The 24,456-nt window shown below is 41.9% G+C and overlaps 1 protein-coding gene across 1 annotated transcript; it reads right to left on the bottom strand.

The window, feature by feature from the left end:
- Positions 1–17,654: 17,654 nt before the first annotated feature.
- Positions 17,655–19,922, bottom strand: LOC135702569 (uncharacterized). The gene has a single exon (XM_065223628.1). The coding sequence runs from the start codon at positions 19,920–19,922 to the stop codon at positions 17,655–17,657; it is 2,268 nt and encodes a 755-aa protein (XP_065079700.1).
- Between the last annotated feature and the right edge of the window lie 4,534 nt (positions 19,923–24,456).

A 24,456-nucleotide genomic window follows, 5' to 3' on the forward strand; every position in this document is an offset into this window, starting at 1 on the left:
GGAATCGAACCCGCCGCCTCCGGCTTGGTAATACCGTGCCTTAATTGACTAGGCTATGAGGCCCCTAACTTGGTACTGTTAGCTGTAGTAATTCAGAGAAAAAAAATCGGTCATCTCAGATAGGTCCTTTTGATTCTGAACGCTGGAAATATTGCTTAGATCAGACTTTCGCCAACCTAGATTTAGATTTTTGGAACAATCTCAGCAGGTCAATAACTGTGTCAAATTTGTTCTAATTGATTGTGCGTTTCGTGTTATAACCCATCGGGAACCGTAAGATTCTCCAGGACTGACTGGTTAGAGTGGTTCAACTTATCGATTTTGCTCTACCAAGCTTAATCGATTTCAAATCAAATCCTGGTAACTCTCGCAAAATTTGAGCTCATTTGGATTCGAACCCATACTGCAGTGGCTCTTTGATTTTTATAGCATGAGCATGAGCATGAATGACCGCTTACGGTTGCTACTCTGTTATTGCCAGATCATCTGTAATTACACAGAGAACCAATAGACGATGCTTGGGACTAGCAATCATCCTCAATGTGTTAAACATGGTGATCTCAAACTAGGCAATACCATCGCTGGCCGCACCCGAACACAGGTCAAGAAAGGAATGGGAAGGATTGTGTTGACATGATACTCGCTTTGATGGAAGCCGAGAACACCTCTGCACTTCCACGAGGAATCACTGGGATGTTGGATAAGAGGGTTGGGTTTGCAGCAGGGTTCGTTTTGGTAAACGATAAGCTGAATTGATGTCCTAACGATCATATAACGCGAAGGAGCTTGGGACTAAACCCACGGTATTCTGCTCAGTAAGCAAAAACGTGTGCCACTAGGCAGACGAGCACCTTTTTAATCACCGAGTTGCTGTTATTACCATGTAGTCATATTAACAAATAAAACGATTGACGAATCTTGAATGTGGATGGGCCTGAGATTAGACTCATGATGTTCTGCTCAGTAAGCAAAAACGGTTGCTCTAAGGCCACCGAGCCCCTCATATCACATAATACCGTTGCTCAAATTTGTGTATCCATTCAAACCCGGAGCCAACGACAACAAAGAGTTTCGCAAAATACACGATACACAAGCGATTTTACCATAAATCTCTTTGATATGTAAGGACCTGGGACCGCGTTTTTCTGCTCAGTAAGCAGGCCACTGTAGCCGACGATCTTTCAAATCCGAAAACTAAAAACTACGAAAAAGTACTTAGGCCTAGACTTAGGCCTTCATTAAGTTCCACTTTCACGCGACGTTCAATGACAGGGTCCTATCCAGGATTACATCTGAAAAATCCAAATCTGGCCAACGCCCACCTCAAACTTAAACCTGTTCTAATCCACCTGAAATGACTAACGAATGGAAGACTGTGACTACCCAGCCTTCAGTGATGGAAAAGTTCGCAAAAAATCACTATGACTCGCGAACTTTTCCCTTGGAGAACTTCGTGAAATATCGCGAACCTTTCCAACACTGCCAGCCATGCAATAGTCTCATTCCGTGCCTTATGGCATATTGATGATTCTATTGCGCTCATCTTTTGGCACCACCCAGGGGAGACTTGGTTCTGTACCCAATGCTTAACTTATCTCCATTCCACTCAGCTACTCCCAATTTCTTGTGATATAGTGGGCGGAATATTATTATATGAGACAATTTAATGCAGACGTCTTTCCAAATTTGGCAGATCGACAGGTAATCGGTGAGTTACCACGATAGTTGCTATTCAACAACTCGAAAACGTCCCATCGTCAACGCCTGCTATGAGAATTTCCCATTGCAGACGCCAACGAAATGACGTCATCGAGCTATCGATCAACTACCCTGGTTATCGCCTGGTACCTTATAGCACGATGCTAGGAAGCGAACCGGAAGAATCGGAGGGGTTCCTCTCCCCCTGATATTTTTTACACTACATTCTAATCCTAAAAACATGCCTACACGAATAAAATCTACTAAGAAAATAACAAATTTAAATATTTACAAATAAAGCAGTGGTGAGTATGTTGCCGAGCATGCGACCAAAACAAAAACAAATCATAACAGAAAATGCACACGCTCGTTGCAAACACGTTAAAAGGGTGGGTTATTAATTGTCACCCTAGACGAGGGTTACACTGCAAATCGATCATGTCCGGCTGCAGTGATAAGTTTTTTTTTAAAATAAACTGGAATAACTTCCGAAGAGAACTCTTGCACTGTTCTCCAAAAGCTTCTGATTTCCAGAGGATATAATTCGCTGCACTTGATGTTGCAGGACATTTTCAACAGTTTTGTACATATTCAATTATTTCGAAGTGTCGATGTGCCACGATGCGATTTTAGGATCAGTTTGCGTTATTGTTCGTCGAGCAGTTCAAAGCCTAAGAGGAAGAGGATACAATACGGGGACGAAAACGAACTACTTTTCTGTCAAACGCGAACCAGCTCGTGATTGGCCGATTTGAAGTGCGTATGAAAGAGATAGAGATAGAGGTAAAAGAGTAAGAAGCCAGTTGTCTCCTCTTCCTCTTAGTTCAAAACGTATAATATGGCGCCAATCGCCACCGTGGTCACCACTACACAAATTAAAACGTACCACGTGTACTTTTTCATGCAATGCATTATCAGCATTCACACACTTTCGAGCATTTTTCAACGCATTAGGTTTCGAAGTGCATTTTCAACGCATTAGTTTTGAAAGTACATTTTCAAACGCATTGAGAAGCATTTTTATCAATACGCATTTTGGATTCAGTAAATTTCATAGTGATCTGCCCCTCGATTGAACCATAAAATTGATTCTTAAATTTTTCAAAATTGTCTGCGAAGGCTGATTTAAGTGAGCCTGGCTCGAGAAAGTGCCGATTTTCCAAAGGTTACCCAGTTTAATGTCCTCAGGGTTCGGGTTGATTAATTTATGAATTAAAAATGACTCACCCACATAGCAATCCCCTGTCAAGGACTGCTCGGTAAAGTGGTTCCCACGTCATGGCAAATGTCCGAATTAAAAAAAACCAACCTTTTCGGCACCTTTCCTTGGCATTTATGTCTTTGCGCTCTGATTGTGACTGATTGGCTCGGGAGCGTTCGAAGAGGGTAGACAACAATCACTCACTGAAATTGTGTGAAGGACTTGAAAAGCCATTGAAAGCATTCCATTTGATTTAATTATCAATCCTGACAGCAGTGCTCGGGAATTGATCCGATAGCACGGATATTTTTATGTTTCATGATTGCAGTCGTAGGAAAAAAAACTGCATTCGACAATTATTTCCACATGAGCTGTTGCCAACGAGCGGATGCATTAATCGTCGGTTTCATGCAACACTGGCACAAATCAAATTTAAAATAGACGCATTAATATTTTTCTGGAGACGTCATGCCTGGATTGAAATGTTGTGTCAATCCACCGCTAGAGGAATGTACGGCTTTTGAAAATAAAAAAGTTTGTGGTTAGAGTTTAAGGTGATAAAAAATTAAATTATATGGATAAAACGAAAAAATGCGGAAATGGATGTAATGTCGGCCTAAATGCCCCTAATTTGGGCCCATACATAAATTCAGCAATCGACGCGTTCATCTAGTTAAAATTGATAGATAGTAGATTTTCAGCGATGGGCCCAATCTTAGATCCATAGGCCAGCATTAGAGCAATTTCCCCCATATTTTGAGTTGTGCCAGTGTCGCATGAAACCGGCGTCGAAAAATGTATGCGCGTTGGTTGAATGCGTGCGCCCATCAATTTAAAACAATGGACATTGAATTGGCATTGGAAGGATAAATCCAGCAAAATCCCAATGCCTTTTTTTTGCGTATGGAGTAATATATTTCACGCATTTCTATAAATATTACACTGGGCAACAGAAGAGTTTGATTTTAAATAATGCTGGAGGCTTAAACATTTAGTTTGTTCATGGAAAGTCTTGCGGCTGGGAGACGACTTTGGATTTTCTCAATATTGATTTTGCAAAATCGAACAGAGTTGTACTGTAATTTGTTTGTTTGTGTAGTTTTTTTATTTGGGTGTGCGAGATGAATGCTTTCTCGCTTCTGGGTTTCCATAAAATAATAAACCATTTGTTCCCTGAATTACTAAGCATTACAATGCAGATTTTCACAGTATGCAACTTTAATATTGATTGAAATTATTGTAGTAAAAAATGTTGGTTTTGGTTGTGATTTGTATTTGCGGGAGACTTTTAAAGTACACACAAAAAATAATCATTTCTAAAATTAAAAAAACCATTGGTCAAATTAAAAGTTTTCGTTGGTTCTTTTTGGTAGAAAGTCCGAAGCATTCAGAATAAAAATGTGTAGCCTGTCAAATCAAAAGTTAAGCCCCTCGTTAATTTTAAAAGTTGAAGCTTTCGAATCAAAATGTAGAACTGTCAAATGAAAAACCAATGCTTTTAAAATAAAGTACAAAATGTTTCAAATAAAAAAGGTTTTTTTTTATCATGACAATATATGGTTTATCTCAAATTTGAAATATTATCAGGTTAATAGTTTTCAAGATTAAAGACAAATACCCTTACTCATATTTGTACCATTTATAAAAATTGTCTTTATTCATATACTTTGTATAGAAAATGAAAATACATCATTGTTTTTGGAACCAGTGCAGATTTCGTCCGAGTCCTAGGATTCAAATGCCATCAACACCGATGAAAGAACACCACCTGCCACTGGAAACGACCACCACCCGAACTAGATCACTAACGGTCCAGGATAATTCATACATCATTGTGTTGTTGTTCAGCCGCTCTACATCCACATACCATCGGCTGTCAGATTCCGGAATGATGGGTTTGGTGCAATGTTACGGGGTTTTTTGCGCGGATTGTATTTTCTTCCAAGAGAGACGCTTTACACTGTTACGGGATTTGTTGGCCGATGATGACAGTGATGTATACGGTGACAAGCAGGAACCACCCGACGGAAACGCTTGTTTGCCAATAGTTAGCGGGCTGATCAATGTAGCTACAATGTTAAAATAAATTTAATCGATCCTAAGAAAAACAAAAATCCAACTCACCTATCATTCGCTGTTGTAGCGGTGGAATCACAATCAAGTACCACCACCGGAGGTATCTATCAAATAGTGATTCCACGCATTTGATTTCCGTAGAACGATTTGTTTTCCTCGTCTCGTCAACTCAAATTTGGCGGTAAATTAAGTGGAGTTCAGTGCTGCCAAAAACTTTACTATGAAGAGGTATTTTTGATAGCTGAACAACTTTTATTTAAAAAAATGTACTTTTAAAATTACAAGTCAGAAATGAAAGAAACACTTTCAAACCAAAGATATAACTTTCATTTTGAAAATTTTCACAGTTAAAACTACGAAATTTAGAAAACTTTTATTTTGAAATTGCATTATTTTTATAGCAACAATTTTAGTTATTTGTGTGTAAGTATGGTAAATGTGTATAATATGGTGCAGCCACAAGGTTGTATGGTTGTGGTTTTAGCCAAGCAACAATACATACATACGTATATGAGATCAACGAGCTTGCGCTTGGGATGCTCCGCTAACTGCTGTCCACAAAAAACATCAAATATCTTCAAAAGGAAACAAGACACGAACTGGGTATCCAAAACAAAGTTGGGAGGGGGGGGGGGGGGGTGTAAAGTTGGGTTTGTTGCGTGGCATTCTACGACCTCTTTGGTTGTTTGTGTGCTTGCTAGCTGTACTGGGGTTTCACGAGGGTTCCCCGTGGGCAGCGTTGCCAGTATTCCAGATTTATCTGGATTTTCCAGATTTTTAGTCGTCTTGCCAGATACACAGGCAGACCACGTATATTTCCAGTTTTTTTTAAATATTTTCCACATTTTCCCAGATTTTTTAAACTTGTTGCTTTAAAAATATCACTGCAATTCATCTACCCTCTAATAAAAAAATAAAAAGCCAAACTTGTTACTTTAATTATTAAAGGTCATCAACGTTGGACATTATTGGAATTTTAAGGTAATTCTGAAAATAGTTCACAGTTAAGTGTGAGGCGAATCCGTTGTGAAATCAAAGGAGAATTTCAAGCTACTTCTGAGTAGAATTACAACCATCTTTGTGGGCTTCGGGGTAGTGCCATAGAGGTAACTCTAAGACCACTGGGTCCCGAAGAAAATCATTATTATTTTTGGCTCACTCAGTACCAGAACAACGGTCCCAAGCAGTCCCAAGCTATTTCACTCACCCCTGCATGTTCTGCATGAATCCACACACCCCTGATGTTATCTGTCAAACTTTCATAGCGAATCAAAACAAATTCCCTAAATCGAACGATCATTGGATAATGAAATTGTTGAGTGTACTTGTAATAGAGATTAGTGACGTTTAACGCACGCACACTAGCGGGAGCAACGCCGTGTAAAGTTGTTTATTATTTTCCTCTGGCTAACCTAAAAAAAATATGAAAGTAGATCTGTCAAAATGCGTTTGACATCGATTTGTTATGTATTTTCCTCGGATATTCACTAACTCACTGTCACATATCACACCAATACAACCGGACGTGAAAATCTCTATTCTACCGTCTATCCGAGAGTCGGCGCTTAAATGTAGCGGCAGAAGCGTTGAAGTCGAACAGTAAATACATCTGGTTGAAGCTAGCTGACATGAAATGGATGGCACCATGCTGACCATATAAAGCATTGCGGGACTCGAGCAGTGGATCGTCTTTTTTCTAGAGTTTCAAAACCCAGCAGTCTGCAGCGGTCCTCGTACTGTGGCAGATTGAGCGGATCTCGCCATGGAAGATCACGAAGGGCGTACCTTACAAATTTCCTTTGGATCGCTTCGATCCTAGAAATCCACGCTGATTGATACGGGCACCAAACTACAGCATTTGATTCCAGTATCGACCGTACCAGAGCACAATATAACGAACGAAGGCGTTGTAATGTAAACGGAAGGTTAGCGCAGAATCAAGGATAACTCCTAAATCCCGTACTTGATAAACACGCTCAAGAGGCTGCTGGGCGATGTTGTAGTCATGTATGATTGGCTTCTGTTTTCTGTGGAACGAGATAACGTTGCATTTGTGAATGCTTAGCGTAAGCCTATTTCTGGAGCACCACTCAGCGAAACGGTATATTAATTGCTGTAATGCGACACAGTCCTGAAGACATTTCACCACCATGTAAATTTTGACGTCATGTAAGTTGCGGCTTCCCTGCCAGCCTATAGCTGGCAGGGGTACTTCCCCCAAGGACGTTCGGATTTGGGTGAAACAAAACATCAAAAAGAAATGCAATTTTAGACGTCTATTCGCTACTTATCTTCTCCTCGCTGTTGCTGCTGCTGTTCGGTGGGGCCCTTCGACGACGGTATGGCGGCGGTTCTGCTGCTACAAAGCACGGACTGTGCTGAGCGGTTTGCTTCTAGCAGCTGTCCTTGACACTTAGCGAGGGGGATGAGCGGGGCTCGTCTGTTGGAACCCCCCCGGCGACGTTGGTGACGAATCACCGGATTGCCTACTCGCCGCAGGCAACCCCGGCAGACACCGCAGTGTTTTCTGCCCAGGCGAACTCACCTCTGGGACTGCCTGCTTCGTCCTGCCTGACGGTTAACTGCGGTGGCGAGACTGGCTCTATTGGCTGAGCCACCGCAGTCAGGACGGTGGGTGTTTACCGGATCCTTTTTGGTTAGCCAAGGAAGCGAATAGTTCCTGCTTCCCACAATGGCGATCCGGCACCCTTTTCACTACACTATTTTTCGCAGCCACGAGGCCGGCTTTCACTCGCGGTACACAAAAGTGGTCGTACTTGAACTCGCGACGCAATTGGAAAAACTTCCCAATAGGAGATGAGCTAGCTCGGGACCCAAATCTCTGGAAAATCGTCTCCGAACAAGAAAACACACGCTCACTCCACCATGGCTCGAATTGTTCTCTTTGGTTCTTTCACAACGTCACAAAACAAAAACAAAACCGCTATGTTGCTTTTTTATGATTTCTCCTTCTTTGCAGTGGGAGGAGCTTTTGGGACCTAACTTTATTTTGGACGCGATACAATCTAAAACAATATTTTTTTCCCTATCTAGCTAAACTAACAACATAAAAAACCGATTAAAATAACGTGCAAAATTTACAAATTAAAAGGAATAGTGGTGAATATATCGCCGGCCGTGCAATGTAAACAAAAACAAAGCATAACAAACACGGCACACGCTCGTGTGAAACACGACTAAATTACACTCGGTGGCAAAACTACACAAAACGGGATAAATTGTAACACGCAGGTTACAGTCATCAGCATAGAATAAGCGGCAGCCAGGGGGCAGTGCTTTACATAACTCATTGATGAAAATTGAGAACAGCAGGGGACCCAGGTTGCTCCTCTGTGGCACACCTGATATGTTGGTGAACGGTGCAGAACATTCTAGTCCAATCTTCACAATGAATCTCCGGTCCGTAAGATATGATCTAAACCAGCAGGTCAAGTTTTAAGAAACACCAAGTCATTCAAGTCGTTCAAGCAAAATCTCATGATCAACTCGGTCAAAAGCAAATTTTAGGTCGGTATACACTGCATCAACTTGTGTGCCAAGATCCATTTTACGCAAGCAAAATGAAGTGAACTGGACGAGGTTCGTAGATGCCGATCTCTTGGGATAGAATCCGTGTTGATCTGAAGAAATATAATTCCTGCAGGAGGTGAACAGCATGTCGTTGATTATGATCTCAAAAATCTTCGAGCAAGCGCACAGTTCTCAATGTTACGCTTATAGCTCTTTTTGTGAACTGGAAACATAATGGAAGTTTTCCAGCTGGAGGGAAATTTACGCTCACGCAAGGAAATGTTGATCAGTTGAGTCAGAGGGTTAATCATATTTAGCATCACAACATCTCTTCAAGATACATGACGAAATACCATCATGGCCAGGTGATGTGAAGTATTTCAATTTATCGATGGCAGATTTAACCTGTTGGAGAGAAATCTGAAAATTTCCCAATGAACAGACGTTGCGTGGCTTGTCTTTGCAAGCATTTTCGACTTGAGCTGGAGATGATGTAGAACCATTGAAGGCACCCTTTAAGTGATTAGCGAATTGCTCGCACTCATCAGATGAGGTACTGGTGAAATGATTGCCCAAAACATTTCAACAGGTAATCCATTATCCTTCCGCTTGGAGTTGACGAATTTCCAAAAATTCCTTGGGTTTCTCCTAAGATTGTCTTACATACGTAGAGTGTAGCCTTTGTTTAAGAAGCAATTGTATGTCCGATATCTGTTACTAGCTCGATTGAATACCTGCTTAGCGAATGGGCAACGAGATCTGCAGTATTTCCGAAGTGCTCTCGATCTCAGCTGCTTCTAATGTCGCAGATGTGCATTTCCCCAAGCTGGCTTCGGGCTAGAGCTTTTTGACGTTTAATCGGCGCACACTACTGCACCATTTAAATCGAACGAGTGCGAGCAAGACGAAAACAGATTAGTGGGAAAACAAACCGTCCATTTATTCATGTGTGCTAGATAGAGAAAAACGACTAAAAGTCAAAAAGGTCAAGGCCTACGCAAAGGAACATGATCAGCAATGATGTTATGCATAATCCGAGTGAAGCGATCAATTGTCTGTTGTTTAGTGTGAAATATTCAGTCTGTGCAACCTCTGGTTGAAGACGGTGTCAATTGTCTTGTCAACTCTGATAACAATTCGCCTCGACACCAGTCCCGAAGCGACGTTTCTTCACACACATTTTGACAGTTCCTTATGGGGTTTTGCGTTGGAGTGAGAGAATAAGAAAAAGTCCACCATGTTTCACACATAGACTGACAGTTACATATGAGATTTCTCCATAGGAGTAAAGAGTTACAGAGCTCTCGTCAACGCCAATTGCATGGAGATTTTGTCAATAAAGGAAATACAATCCGGAAGAGAAATCATAGAAAATTCTTATGATGAAACTTAAGGAGTATGCTGGTACGAATCGTGAGACTTATTTCAATGGAATTCTGTTCAATGTTTCTATGGAGAAAAATTTTAATAAAATTTTAAGCGCAAATTTCTGGGACTCTTTCAAAACCATTTTGGCAAAGTACTTGAGTACTTAGGTAATACTGAAAATGATTTCAAAACCATTCTGACCTTACCTACAAAGCAATTCAAAGGGAATTATCGGAGAAGAGTGTGACGGTCTTTCTGAAGAGTGTACCAAGGAAATAGCTAAGAATATTTTAAGAATTTCATAGAGACATAAAATTGAGCCAATTCTTTTTGAATTATTACCAATTTGAGGGAGTTGTGGAATTGAAGAGTGATTTATAAGAGATTTCAAGGGGTAATGTCTAAGACTAGATGGTCCCGAAATAACGTGTTCAACTTGGCTCAGCTCTGGTACTCTCTTCGGTCCCAAGCTAATCGATTCACCCCTCGAAACATAGGAAAAACCAATAACCCCTCAATTTATCTGTCAAACTTTCTTAGCGAATCAAAACAAACATTGCGTAGTGCTAGAATTTTGACTAGAATGGGATACGTTAATCGTTTGCTTGGGACCAATAGGCTAGTCAAGTGGTGAGCCAATTTAAAATCGTTAGTTTCGTATTGATTGTTGGTAATGCTAAAGTGAACCCTACACGATTGCTTTTATTGACAATAATCGTATTGTCAATACATGCTATATTGACGTCAATATATCGAGATTGACAATATTTATGAATTCACATCATCAATATTATTGTCAATAATTCCCCTTCGCGTCAATATATTGATGCGTGTGGGGTTTGCTTAAGGCTGTGTTCCATTTGGTGAATTTTCACTTAAATTTGACAGATGGAAAATTTTCAAATAGACCTGCTATTCGAGCAGATTTATTTCTGACGGATCAGGATTCAATTTTGACCAACACCGGGTCTATTTTTTTTGCCATCGGAAGCCACCAATCCAAACACCATAACGCTAGCAGGTTGCTTGGTCAGATACACGTTCTTGTGCTCGTCTGCCACGTCTTTTACCGGAAGAGAGCTAACATACCGGTCGGTTCTGGAATTTGATGCGGGATCGACGGTAAACATGCTCTCGTCGGTGAACAGGATTACTGGATATTTTTTTTCGCTTAAGGAAGTTCAAGATTTTCTTGCATCGTTCGACTCGTAGCTCCCGGATGCGGTTGGTAATCATGTGAGTTTTTTTCCGTGCCCTCGACTTCGCCCCGCAATCTTCCTTGACGATCTTCCGTGCCGTAAAGTCACTGATCCCGTGTTCCTTTGCCATTTTCCTTATTGAACGCACTGGATTCACCCGAATCTTCCTTTTGATATCAGGGATAACCCTCGGAACCCGAGCTGACCTCGGACGACCTGTGGTCACCTTCGCGGATAGTTGTCCTTTCTTTTCTCGGTCTAAACCCCATTTGACGGTCCACCGGGACACTTCCACGGCGATTGAAATGTCTTTTTGCGACATTTGCGCGTGGGGCAAATCACGAATACGCGGCCACTTCGTCATGGTGCAACTGTCAAACTTAGTAAATCATTTTCTTTTAAACACAGCCTACTACGGTATGAGGTTACGTGCATGCAAAGAAAACCAAGGCATTGTATGCACAGGTGAAACGGGAACCTTAATTGTACGATGGTGCAAATATTATCACGCATACGGTAACTCAATTTTTGAAATCCTGCGTAATGGGCACACCCTGTCAATAGTTTTCAACTTTTGGATCATTTTAGCAATGCTAACAAGTTATTTGCTTTGTATAATTCATTTAAACATTCTAGTACTGTTAATAAATTCCAGATGATCATACTGACCTATTTTTACGGGAGATTGGCACATCACTTTGGCATTATGTTAAAAAGAGGATTTTTCGGAGCCTTCCAGATTTTTCCAGATTTTATATTTTACCTGCTCCAGATTTTTCTGAAAATTACCTGGCAACGGTGCCCGTGGGTGACTGGAGCCCGTTCTGCAGCATGTACGCTTCTAGTTGAGCCTTCATTTCCATCAATGACATTCGCAGAACCGTGTTGTTTATCTGTGACATAAAGGTCTTTTTCGTTTAATTCTACTTTAATGTAATATAAATTTTTAATTTCTGATCTAATCAGAAACAGAAAATGAAGCTCCCACATCAGGGGGGTACTGCCGCTCATTATATTCAATCAAAATCGTGCAATTATTGAATTATAGCTAGCGAGCTTTAATCTATTTATTTTTAGGTGATAGGTGTCTAGATATTCCGAGCGATGTTAAATTTTACCTATTTGAGTACAGCAGGACATAAAACGAACATAATTTGCGCATCGGCTTAAAGTGAATACATTAAGGGGGTATTCCCGATCTTTTTTTTTCAAAAAATCAAATTTTTTTTTTCACGTTTTTTTGTACTTTAGACTATATACTTTCATCCCCCCAAGCCGTTTTCCGATCAGCGAATTCGGTGTCCAGGCATAGCTGACTAATGGTAAGAACCCCCAAATGGTTTCAACTAAAGTCAAAACTTTAAACGCGTTTTTCTCGAAACCACATTTTTTTTATCGGGCGTAGATTTTCTCAGAAACTATAAGAGATATTGACTTGAATCTTTGCGCATTTTGTTCCTCATTAAATTCTTTGGAGCTTCTCCCACTTTCAGCCAAAAATATTAACATTTAACATTGTTTGAAGCACCTTAAAGCTGCAAAAAAGCGGGCTAAAAATCGCCTGTTTTTTCATATGGCCGCCATTTTAATAATTTGCAAGATTTTTTGCTGCCAACGGGAGAAGCTCCAGAGAATCTTATGCAGATTATTAATTTCATCACGAAATCTGTTTCAGATGAAGCCGTTCCAGAGAAAAGTCTTCGCCCGTCCAGGCGTTTGCGGCGAACAGGGGTCTGTTTGCCGCCATTTTGTGACGTCAATAATGTCTTTTTTTATGTCGAAAAAAATTTATTTGTAAACTTTAATGTTCAATAAACAAGAATCCCAAAGAGTTAGGCGCATTACTATTCATTTTCCTTGAAAAAAATTAATTGAAAAACAGGCCGAAAAAAGGCAAAAGATTGGGAATACCCCCTTAAATTAAATTTTTATTGCATTTTGTTTGAATCGGAGTCGGAGCTGGAGCTGGACGCGGAGTCGATGTAGATCCGCCTCCACAGTCATGGAACATTTCGGATGGATGAATTGCATCGAGATGGTGCATGCGGTGAACATTGCAATGATATGCAAAAATGCTTCAATATAAAAGGAGGGACAACTGCTTCCCCTTGCCCCCCCCCCCCCCACCCCGTATTCACGCTAGTGATTGCATGAAGGAATAATGGATTGCGTTGTATTTTTAAGCATATTGGAAACACAAAAAATCATTGAGAATATCCAAGTAGGCTTTTACCACCGACGAATTTGCCCCCGGAGCGTTGCAATTTATTTCACTGAAATAGAGTTTGTAGAATCGATTATTTAATGTAGTCCAGTAAAATTGATCCACCAAAAATTACGCTTCCCCGAAAATAATCACTTGTCTGGTACATTGCGATTGCGATTAGATTCTTACGGCACTCTTGAACGCATAATTAATTTGATCGAAAATCTCTCCATCTTTTCCATTACAGCTGACTCGCAGGATATTACACCGGTGCCACCGAGGCCTGGACAGCCGGAGGATTCCCCATCCGGTGTGCCGTACGGGCTGAATGACGGCGGTGGAAGCGATCAAAGCGCAACCGGTTACAGCGTGAACGGATGATAATTGCGGGTGGCGGGTGCCGCGTGGACGCGCGGTTTGCATTTGCTCGGAACGGTTGGATGGAATTTTCATTTACTTTTACAATACATCGTTTGCAATAACGTGACATCAGTTTGTGACAGTTTCGCAGGAAAATGCTGAGCATGCTGACGTTCGTTGAAAGAAAGCCTTATGGGAAAAAAGTTGACGGGTACGGAGAAGTTGGTACAAATCTATACGACAGAGTTAAAGACGTTAAAGTTGTATGGACGATTTACAGAATTTGTAACGAATCACCGCAAATGCAAATTCACGCGTTAGATTTATGAGTTCCACACCGAGTGAGGAAAATTCCATTTTCAGTCCGAAACATTGTGTAGATCCCGGCACCTAGTCAAGGAGCAGCAGATTTAGATGGAAACGAAAGATAAGGACATTTTCCCAGCAATCCAAGTTTGCATCACTAATATACAAATTGGAGCCAGCGAAGAGCATCGTAGTTGGTCGATTGTTACAGGAGCGTGAAAACATAACATTGTAGGGGTCGGTTCCGAACTTAGGACATATGCATATAAATTGGAAAACACGATATGAAGCGGACGCAAAGAGGATGATTCTCCTCATGAACGCATACAAGGACAAACGATGGAAAGTTTCGCTTCCACATGATTTACCGATCTTCACTGCCGATAGATGTCGACAGGCAGGCTTCCGGATTAATCAGTGTAAGAGTGAGGGATAAACATTGAAAAGACGGCAGTTTCCACCATAGTAGGTAGATTCCATGCAAATTTGCTACGGAACATTTGCATTTAGCAGAGTGAAGCCAGCCGACCGACACCGGGCAAATTGGCTTCTTCAGTTGCAAAGTTTGAATGAGATTTCTCCAGGGGTATCAATCTGGAAATTTGTTTAATTCTTGATGGGAATCGTTATTACTTCGGTGCTCGAACTCAATGTTGGCGGCTTTCGGGCTTGATTCTCGGCTTATACCTTTACTTTGCGGGGGATTCTAATGAAAATCGTTGAGGAACTCTCTGTGTAATGGTTATGCTGAAAGTGTCTGACCAAAAAGAGAATTCATATTTCAATCTGCCATTTTTAAAAACCTTTACGCTCGTTTGGCAAGTTGAGATCATAAAAAGTGATGTCCACAAAGAATATTCCCAGAGATGACGCTGTTTACTTGGTGGGAATTGTTGAAATCCTCGTTGAAATCAGTATGGAAGAAGAGAAAAAATCAATTATTTCCAATAATTACAACCAGTAACACTGGCGTGCACAGGGTGGGGCAAGGTGGGGCAATTGCCCTTCCTTTTATAAATAAGATTACTATTTCTAGATTTATAAAATTATGATTTAAAATAACTTGATTTTTTGATAACTTGATTTGAAGGTAAAATAACTTCATTTCATAATAAAAGGGCACTGAAAACTTTTTATTGCGTCAATTCCTTTGAGATGGTGCCTGAAAATTGCTCAACAAAAGTGCATGAAGGGACAAATTTAACTCAAATTTTTTGGTCAAAAAATTGCACCACAGTGGTGCATACAAAAATTCCTGGTGTATTTTTTTTTTCAAGCTGGTTCATGGAGGGTTTAAAGAAAAAGCTAAATTTAAGGTTGAAAAAATTTATCTTCGCCATGGTAAATCGAAGAAAAAGCTTTTTATTTAATATTTCTGGTGTAAAAATATCTTCAAGGTGGTGCATGGAGGGACTAAACAAAATGAAAATTGGAAAATTGAATAACGCTAAAAATTTGGAGGTGTACATTTAACTGAAAATCTCTGATGGAAAGTTCGCTACACTGTAGTTGTGGCGATTGCAACGAAGGAGACAATTTTTCCGATTTTCTGAACGTTGTATTTCTAGTGATAACGTTAAAAAATTCCTAACGAATGAAAATTTAAATGTACAGTAGTATAAGTTTTTGTTTCTGTTGTACATAGTAATTTTAGATTATTCTTAGACGATAATTAGGTAAGTTTACAGGTTTGTGTATAAAGAGACTTACGTTTAGTGTCCCTTTTTGTGTTTAGTTGTTCGATCGGTGATGGGATCACTGTAAATTAGATTCCTAGGTTAGGTTATGAATAACAAATTTTCAACAAATTTAGGTTACAATTATGAAATTTTACCTGCTTTCAATTTGCTTTGTGTCTGTTTTAAATATGCGTGAAAGTCCCGTAGATTCCCGAGTAGCAGCTATATAATAAGTGATTCTAGGTTTAGTTTAGTTTTATAAATAAATTTTCTTCATCATCACTGCATAAACTAACCTACGCTTACAACCGTACTATTTTACCGTACTATTAGTTCTAGTTCACTTTTATTACCAAATGCATTATATTCACTAATTTAAATAGGATAAGCAAATTTTAATTAATTTTCACTAGCAATAAGTAGGAATTATATCGAATTTAAATAAATACATTTTCTTCGATTACGGCCTTTCTTTTGATCTGTGCCTGTCTGTCTGTCTGTCTGCCTGGCGTTTTGTCACAGTGACTCACCGATAGTGGGGTACGTCAGAGCGGACAATGTATTAACATTTTAAGGTACGTACCATCGCTGCAGTTGGATGTGTGGTGCGGCGCAACGAGTTGTTGCGACACTCCCCCCAGTACTTCGACGTCATTGGTCCGACGTACTTACGGTTGCACCGACGTCCAACACTGCGATTTTCACGGCTGGTCTCTCTAGAACTCCAGTCGCTGTCTGCACCAGAGCACGACGGACCTGTCCATCCTTGGACCGGATTGCATGGACCACCCGACCTTTCGGCCAGCAGTTCCTCGGCAGCGTTTCGTCCACGACGACGACAATGTCTTCCTCCCCGACTGGTTTGACGCGATGATACCACTTCGTCCTACGCGTGAGGGTTGGCAGATATTCAGTGACCCAGCGTCGCCAAAATCTGTTTGCGTAGACCTGCGACATCTTCCAGGTGTGCTTCAGCGTGTAGTTACAGTCATCGAATGCGATCGGGGGCTTTGAACCGTCTGATGACCCGAGTAAGAAATGATTCGGGGTAAGCGGTGAAGACAGCTCATCGTCTAGCGGTAATTCAGTTAACGGCCGAGAATTGACGATTAGTTCGATTTCGGCTAACATGTTCTTTAGTAGCTCATCAGTTGGTGTGCGTGTGAGTTGGAGGTGCTTCAGGGCCTTCTTTACAGATTGTACGAGGCGTTCCCAGGCTCCGCCGAAGTGTGGAGAAGCAGGTGGGTTGAATGACCATTTGGTGTCAGTGGTAACAAAATGTTCCATCAGCTTGTCCTGGTTAACTTGCTGCAGCGTTTCCTTTAGTTCTCGACTGGCTCCGATGAAGTAGGTGCCGCGATCGCTAACTATTTCCAGAGGGGTACCTCTCCTGGCGATGAAGTTTCGGATGGCGAGGATGCACGAATCTGTTGTGAGGCTGTGGGCAACCTCGAGATGTATTGCTCGCACAGTGAGGCAGGTGATCAATACACCCCATCTTTTTTCGGTTCTCCGACCGATGACTACGGACATTGGACCGAAATAGTCGATACCGACATAGGAGAAGGGACGACAGAATGCTTTCAGACGCGTGGGGGGTAGAACGGCTATTTCTGGGGCTATTGGTTTTGCCTGGCGATTCTTACAGTGCTGACATTGTAATCGCACACGATTGTATGTCGATCGTAGCTGAGGTACGTAGAATCTACGTCTGATTTGGTTGAGCGTAGTCTGGTGGTTCATGTGACAGAACTGCTGGTGAATACTGGCTATAATAAGGTCTGTAACTGGATGACGCTTTGGCAACAGTATCGGGCGCTTCGTACACTCGTCCACACTTTCGCAAGCGTCTATGCGGCCCTTCATTCGTAGCAGTCCACTTTCATCCAGAAACGGACCCAGTCCATACAGTGGACTACTTCTAGATAATGCGTTCTTCCATGGCTCTGGATTTGGTTTCATCAACAGGGCTATTTCCGCGGTGAACTCAGCATTTTGCACTGACTTCAGAATCAACAGTTCCGCCACTCTCAGCTCCTCTGAGTTAGCGGACCGGTGACAATAGGCTCCTTCGATAGTCTTTTGCGTAGATTCGATGGATATCGCTTTACGAAGGCCACATGGCGCAGCAAACGTTTCCATCTGGAAAAGTCTTCCCACCTGAACAGTGCACGTTCGACGGAGTGGTGTAGTACATGCGGACGCTTTTCTTCCGCGGTGCTATCGAATCTCGACATAGCAACTGGCCATTGCTCTCTCAATCCCCAGAGGAATTCAGGACCACGGTACCAACGACTTGCAGGTGAAAGATCCGGTAGCCTCTGCCATTTCGTGGCATCGTCAGCAACATTCAGCTTTGATGGGATCCAGTTCCATTCTTTTGGTTCTGTCAATTCCAACATCTCGCTTATTCGCACCGCTACGAATTGGCTATATTTGCGGTGATCTGAGTTCAGCCAGCAAAGAACGTCGCGTGAATCTGACCAAAAGAAACGTTCTGTAGGTTTCAGCTTTTGTGACTCTAGAATGTCGTTCGCCAAGCGGGCTCCGATTACGGCTGCCTGAAGTTCTAGTCTGGGAATTGACTCGAATCGCAATGGAGCTACCCGTGTCTTCGCGCCGACGAGCGCACATTCCACTACGCCATCTTCTTCAAATCGCAGGTAGGCAACTGCAGCAAACCCGTTTTCAGATGCATCCACGAGCACATGGAGCTGAATCACATTCCGTTCGCCTGTGCTCGTCTTCATCCGGTAACATCTAGGCACGCTGACAGTCTCCACTTGCGGAAGAACTCGTAACCACGTCTGCCATTTCTCCCACTGCTCGTTCTTGATAGGATCGTCCCAATTAACACCGCTACGCCAAATTTCCTGAAGTAGTATTTTCAGGAACATTAGGAAGTGCGCCAGTAGTCCCAGAGGGTCGTAGATCATCATCAGTGTACTTAGGATCTGCCTTTTTGTTGGTACGATGAGACCCTGAAGTAACTCGGCGTTAATCCTTGACGATAATTTGAAGGCAAACGTATCGGTAGCAGTGCACCACCACAAGCCAAGGACTTTTTCCGTTCCCATCTCGCTCGGCATACTAAGGCTTTTCTCTCCTGGCATTGCTTCTAGTTCTCGCAGCACTCGACTTGAGTTCGACAACCAATTCCGTATTTCGAACCCTGCCTGTGCGTGAACAAACTGGACATCTTTCGCTAGCTTTATCGCCTCTTGTTCCGTCTCGACACTAGAGAGCATATCATCAACGTAATGTTGTTTCACTATCGCTTCAGCTGCCCTTGGAAACTGATCCTGGAACCGTTGCGCATTGTGGTTCTTTACATACTGCGCACAGCTTGGTGAACACGTTGCTCCGAATGCCATTACTTTCATCACATAAACATCTGGACTACGGTTTAGTTCTCCGTTCCGCCATAGGAATCTTAGGCATTGTTGATCGAGCCAGTTCATCAACACCTGAAGGAACATTTCTCGAATGTCACCCGTAATGGCAATTCGGTATTCCCGGAAACGGTGAAGGACGGATACAAGACAAGTGAGTAGATCCGGTCCAGTAAGCAGGTATGAATTCAGCGATACTCCCGCTACCTTTGCGGTGGCGTCCCAAACAATACGCATCTTCCCCGGTTTATTTGGGTTAACCACAGGAAATATTGGGAGGTACCAGACGCGTGTGAATTTCTCGGCGAGTTGGCTATCTGTCAGCTTCTCGATGTACCCGATTCGCTCGTAATCCCGTATTTTCTCCTTCAATGCTTCAGCTAGTTTAGGGTCACGTTGCATTCTCTTTTCTAAGCAAATCAGACGTCTCATCGCCATCGGCTTGCTGTCCGGCAGTCGAACATCATCGTACCGCCAAAGTAATCCTGTTTCATACCGCCTTTCCTTCACTTGGGTCATGGACTTCAGCAACTGTTCCGCTCGTTCATCGTCTTTCGATAAAAGTGGTTTCACAGGGCTCGTTACTCCAATACTGTCCAGTGAAAAGTAAGCTTTAACCGCATTATGGAACTCTGCGTCACTCCGCTCGCAACATGGGCACACGTGGAAGCTGTGATGTGCTGTGAAGTTCGTCGCTGGTTGGGATCCTAAAGAGCAAGGTCCGAACACTATCCAGCCCAAGCGTGATCTTGTAGCGATCGGTTCCTCCTTAGGTCCTTCCCTGCTGTCCAGCGCATGACCCAAGCGGTAGTTATCCATTCCAATGAGCATCAGCGGTCGGACGTTGCGATAGGCATCAACCGGCAGGCCTTCCAAATAGTGATAGTTCCGCGCTAATTCTTCCATCGCAAGTGTTTGCCACGGTAGAGCTAAATCATCCACGGTGTGAACTTTTGGAATCCAGTGCGTATTCGCATCATGCACTCCAGAAATCTCTAACGCAAGCATCACGGAGTCCATTTCCTGGCGTTGATGATCTGCTGTCCAGCTCAGGGATACGATTCACCTTCAAGATCCAGTCCCCTAAGCAAACTGTGTTCCATCAACGTCACCAATGAACCGTCGTCCAAAAAGGCAAATACGCGTACAGACTTTCCTCGTCCGTGAAGGAGCACTGGATCGTATCGGAAGAGAACCTTGTTAATATTGCTGTTACAGGTTTCGGTCGTTGTTTCTGCACCGGTCTGTGGAATCGGCGTTCGAGGATTCTCCGTTCGCTGGTATCTGGAATCATCGTGCAGCAGCCGATTATACATGTATGCACAACCATTCCTTCCGCAAGCTTGCTTTACCACACACGCTCCGAAATGCTTCGTCAAACACTTCCGGCACAATTTGTTCTGCTTCAGCGCTTCCCATCGTGCTCCGACGTCCAGTTCTTGAAACTTCTTACACGATCCTACACTGCTGCATCTTCCCTGGCAGATAATGCACTGCTTGTTGACTGGCTTTGGAGTAGCCCTCTGAAGATCCACTGAGCTTGATGATGCTGGACTGTAGCTAGATGCTGAACTATGGCTTGACTCGACATGCACATGTACTTCCTCCTTTCGACCACGCTTCTCAGGTTTACCAATGTACGTGCCGATCGTCGACGGAACCGTTACAACGCATGCTGCTTCCACGAGCGTACCCAACCATGTACTGAAGTCCGATAATGTGACCGCTGTCAGTGTTTGACGATGCCTTGCCCAGTCGAGCTTCACAGTTGGTGGCAGTCTCTCAACAAGTTCTTGCAGGAGTGCCACGTTACATAGATGCTCGTTCAATCCACAGGCTACGATCGTCGCGCACATATTCTGGACTGCAACACCAAAATCGATCAGAGTTCCTAACTTCTCCGTCTTCGGTGCTGGCATTTCCCGAATCTTGCAGACTAGCGAGTGGACGATTACTTCTGGCCGGCCAAACAACGTACGTAGCGTGTTGATAACGCCTTCGAGCCCTGCTGGATACAACAAACGACTCCGCACTGCTTCAAGAGCTTTCCCCCTCAAGCTACGCTGGAGGCGAAGTAGGTTTTCCTCCTCACTGAAACCGCACATTCTGGTGGTACTCTCATAAGTGGCGATGAATAAAGGCCACTCTTCCGGGTGGCCCGAGAAAGTGGGTAGTTCCTTAGCCACTGCGTGCCGCGCGGCGAGTTGACTCCTGCTGAGTTCATGAGTCTCGTTAAAGTCATCATTCCTTGTTCGGACCGGCTCTCTTACGCTGGTTTCCATCACCCTCAAACGTTCTGCAAGCCGCTTCGTTTCGATGTCCTGCTTTCTTGCCAGCTCTTCAAGCTGCCTTTCCATCCGCTCGAACGCTTTGCACATGTCACCAGCTGCAAGATGTTCACCTCCCAGCGTTGTTGAATTTGCATTCGGTACAGGAACACCGGTTGGAACATTCAACTCATCTCGAATTTGCTGTTCTCTTTTCTCCAAACGATGCTGGAATTGGTACTGCAAATCTTCAATCGTATGCTGCATCTCGCGATCCTTTTCTTGAAGTAATTTCTCGTACGCCTGCTGCTGATTATAGAACCTAACCCGCATCTGATCCATTCTTTTTTGGAACTCCTTGAGTTGATCGCTCTGCTTTTGTTTGCTCTCCGACGTTTGATCCTCTCCACTCGATACAGGTTCCGTGATGATGATCGATGGGTTCTGGACTGCACTTTTAGCTTCACATGCTGAACAGCTCCAATCCTTCTCCACGATTCCTTCATCAACTCCCACGCACTTGAAGTGGTACCATAGACCACAGTCGTCACAGCAGACCATCCGGCTATTGTCCGCATCTTCACACACTACACAACTCACACCCGGCTTGGGACCTTTTCTCCGATGCACTCTCGGCATATTTCAAACAGCTTCCCCGATCGCAATTAAACGAACTTTTTAAGAATGTGGCGATTGCAACGAAGGAGACAATTTTTCCGATTTTCTGAACGTTGTATTTCTAGTGATAACGTTAAAAAATTCCTAACGAATGAAAATTTAAATGTACAGTAGTATAAGTTTTTGTTTCTGTTGTACATAGTAATTTTAGATTATTCTTAGACGATAATTAGGTAAGTTTACTGGTTTGTGTATAAAGAGACTTACGTTTAGTGTCCCTTTATGTCCAAAATTGATGATATGACAACTAAATTTATTCAAAAATGCAATCTTTCTGAACATGCTTTAATAAGCAATTTGTACATAGTAGGTTAAGTGTATATAGTAGAGTAGGTTAGTTTTAAGCTGTAAATAGTAGTATTAAGTAGTTTCTCTTCAAATTCTAAAAACAAAACAAACCAATCCCACCAAGGTGGTCGACCGTGTACTAAGTCTAGGACTAATTCTGTAAAACAAATTTTGAATTTTGCCCATACCTAAAGATGAAGAAAGCAATTAAATCACTTAGTAAAAAAAATTTATATGGTAATCGTCCAAGTTAAACTGAAATAAAGATCATTTAAACTGTCCCTTTATGTGTTTAGTTGTTCGATCGGTGATGGGATCACTGTAAATTAGATTCCTAGGTTAGGTTATGAATAACAAATTTTCAACAAATTTAGGTTACAATTATGAAATTTTACCTGCTTTCAATTTGCTTTGTGTCTGTTTTAAATATGCGTGAAAGTCCCGTAGATTCCCGAGTAGCAGCTATATAATAAGTGATTCTAGGTTTAGTTTAGTTTTATAAATAAATTTTCTGCATCATCACTGCATAAACTAACCTACGCTTACAACCGTACTATTTCACCGTACTATTAGTTCTAGTTCACTTTTATTACCAAATGCATTATATTCACTAATTTAAATAGGATAAGCAAATTTTAATTAATTTTCACTAGCAATAAGTAGGAATTATATCGAATTTAAATAAATACATTTTCTTCGATTACGGCCTTTCTTTTGATCTGTGCCTGTCTGTCTGTCTGTCTGCCTGGCGTTTTGTCACAGTGACTCACCGATAGTGGGGTACGTCAGAGCGGATAATGTATTAACATTTTAAGGTACGTACCATCGCTGCAGTTGGATGTGTGGTGCGGCGCAACGAGGTGCTTGCGACAGTAGTGAATGTAGAAGCTAGATTTATTCATTTTTCTGGAGCATAATTTGCATCGTTCTGATGAATGCAAGCTTAATTAAAAATTAATGGTGGAAAATTTGCAGCATTCTGGAGCATGAAGAGGCTAAACCTGAAAATTGCACCACAAAGATACATGGTGAAACAAACTTCACTGTCAATTTTTGGTGCACCGTTCTGGTGAATGGAGGAACATGCTTTATTGGAAATTTCTGGTGCAAAATTTTCATCGCTCTGGTAAACAAAATGAACGAAATCTGGTGGCAATCTAAAGGCACAAGCTTTATTTAAAATTAAGCTATATTGAAAATTTCTGGTGGAAAATCTGCACCGTTCTGGTGAACGGAAGGGCAAGCTTTTTGGAAAAATGTTGGTCTTAAATTTGCATCCTTATGCTGAATAGATAAACAAGGTGTAAAGTTTGCACCATTCTGATGATTGGACGGAAGCTGCTTTACTAAAAATTTATGATGAAAAATCTGAAAATAGGGGCAAGCTTTACTTGGTGAAAAACCTGAAACACTCTGATGACAGGATAAGCAAGCTAAATTGAAAATGTCTGGTGGAAAATGGAAAAAGGAAATCTCCACTAATCAGAAGATTGGAGAAGCGATTTGTATTGAACATTACCGGTTAAAAATTTGCATCGTTCTGATCAATTTAAATTTTCTGGTGTAAAATTTTATGGGAGCAAGTTTGTATTGAAAATTTCTGGTGTAAGATTTGCAACAATCTGCTGCATGGAGAGGCAAGCTGAATTGAAAATTCCTGATGTAAAAATTGCACAGTTCTGGTGAATGGAGGGGCAAGCTTTATTGAATATTTCTGGTAGAAAAACTACAGCGTTTTGGTGAATGGGCGGGCAACTTAAACTTGACTTACGAGGAGAACCTCAAGGGTATAGAATTCTGTTGACAGTTCTAAAAGAAAAGATTTCTGGGGATAATTCCATGAAAATTCTGCGAATAATTTATATTGAATCCTGCAGATAGTTCCAAGATAATTTCGAAAATAATACCGAGAGAGTCAAATTTTGAATGAAATTCCAAAGGGATGTTGAGAAAAATTTCAAGGGAATTCCGAGGATCATTTCAAACTCATTCTGGGAAGAAATTCTGGAAGATGCAGAGAAAATTCTTATAAAACTTTATGGGAATGTCAGTTCCAAGGTGTTATGAGAAAAAAAATCTAAAATGTTCCGAGAAGAACCTCAAGGATGTTGAATTCTTATGACAGTTCCAAAATATGTGTAGGGAAAATTCAAAAAAAAATCTGCGGATAATTTCTAGTACATCTTGCAGATAGTTCCAAGATAATT

Source organism: Ochlerotatus camptorhynchus, unplaced genomic scaffold (assembly GCF_037179485.1).
Source record: "Ochlerotatus camptorhynchus isolate MF236.1 unplaced genomic scaffold, CSIRO-AGI_Acam_v1.1 ptg000193l, whole genome shotgun sequence".
Taxonomy (NCBI): Eukaryota; Metazoa; Arthropoda; class Insecta; order Diptera; family Culicidae; genus Ochlerotatus; species Ochlerotatus camptorhynchus.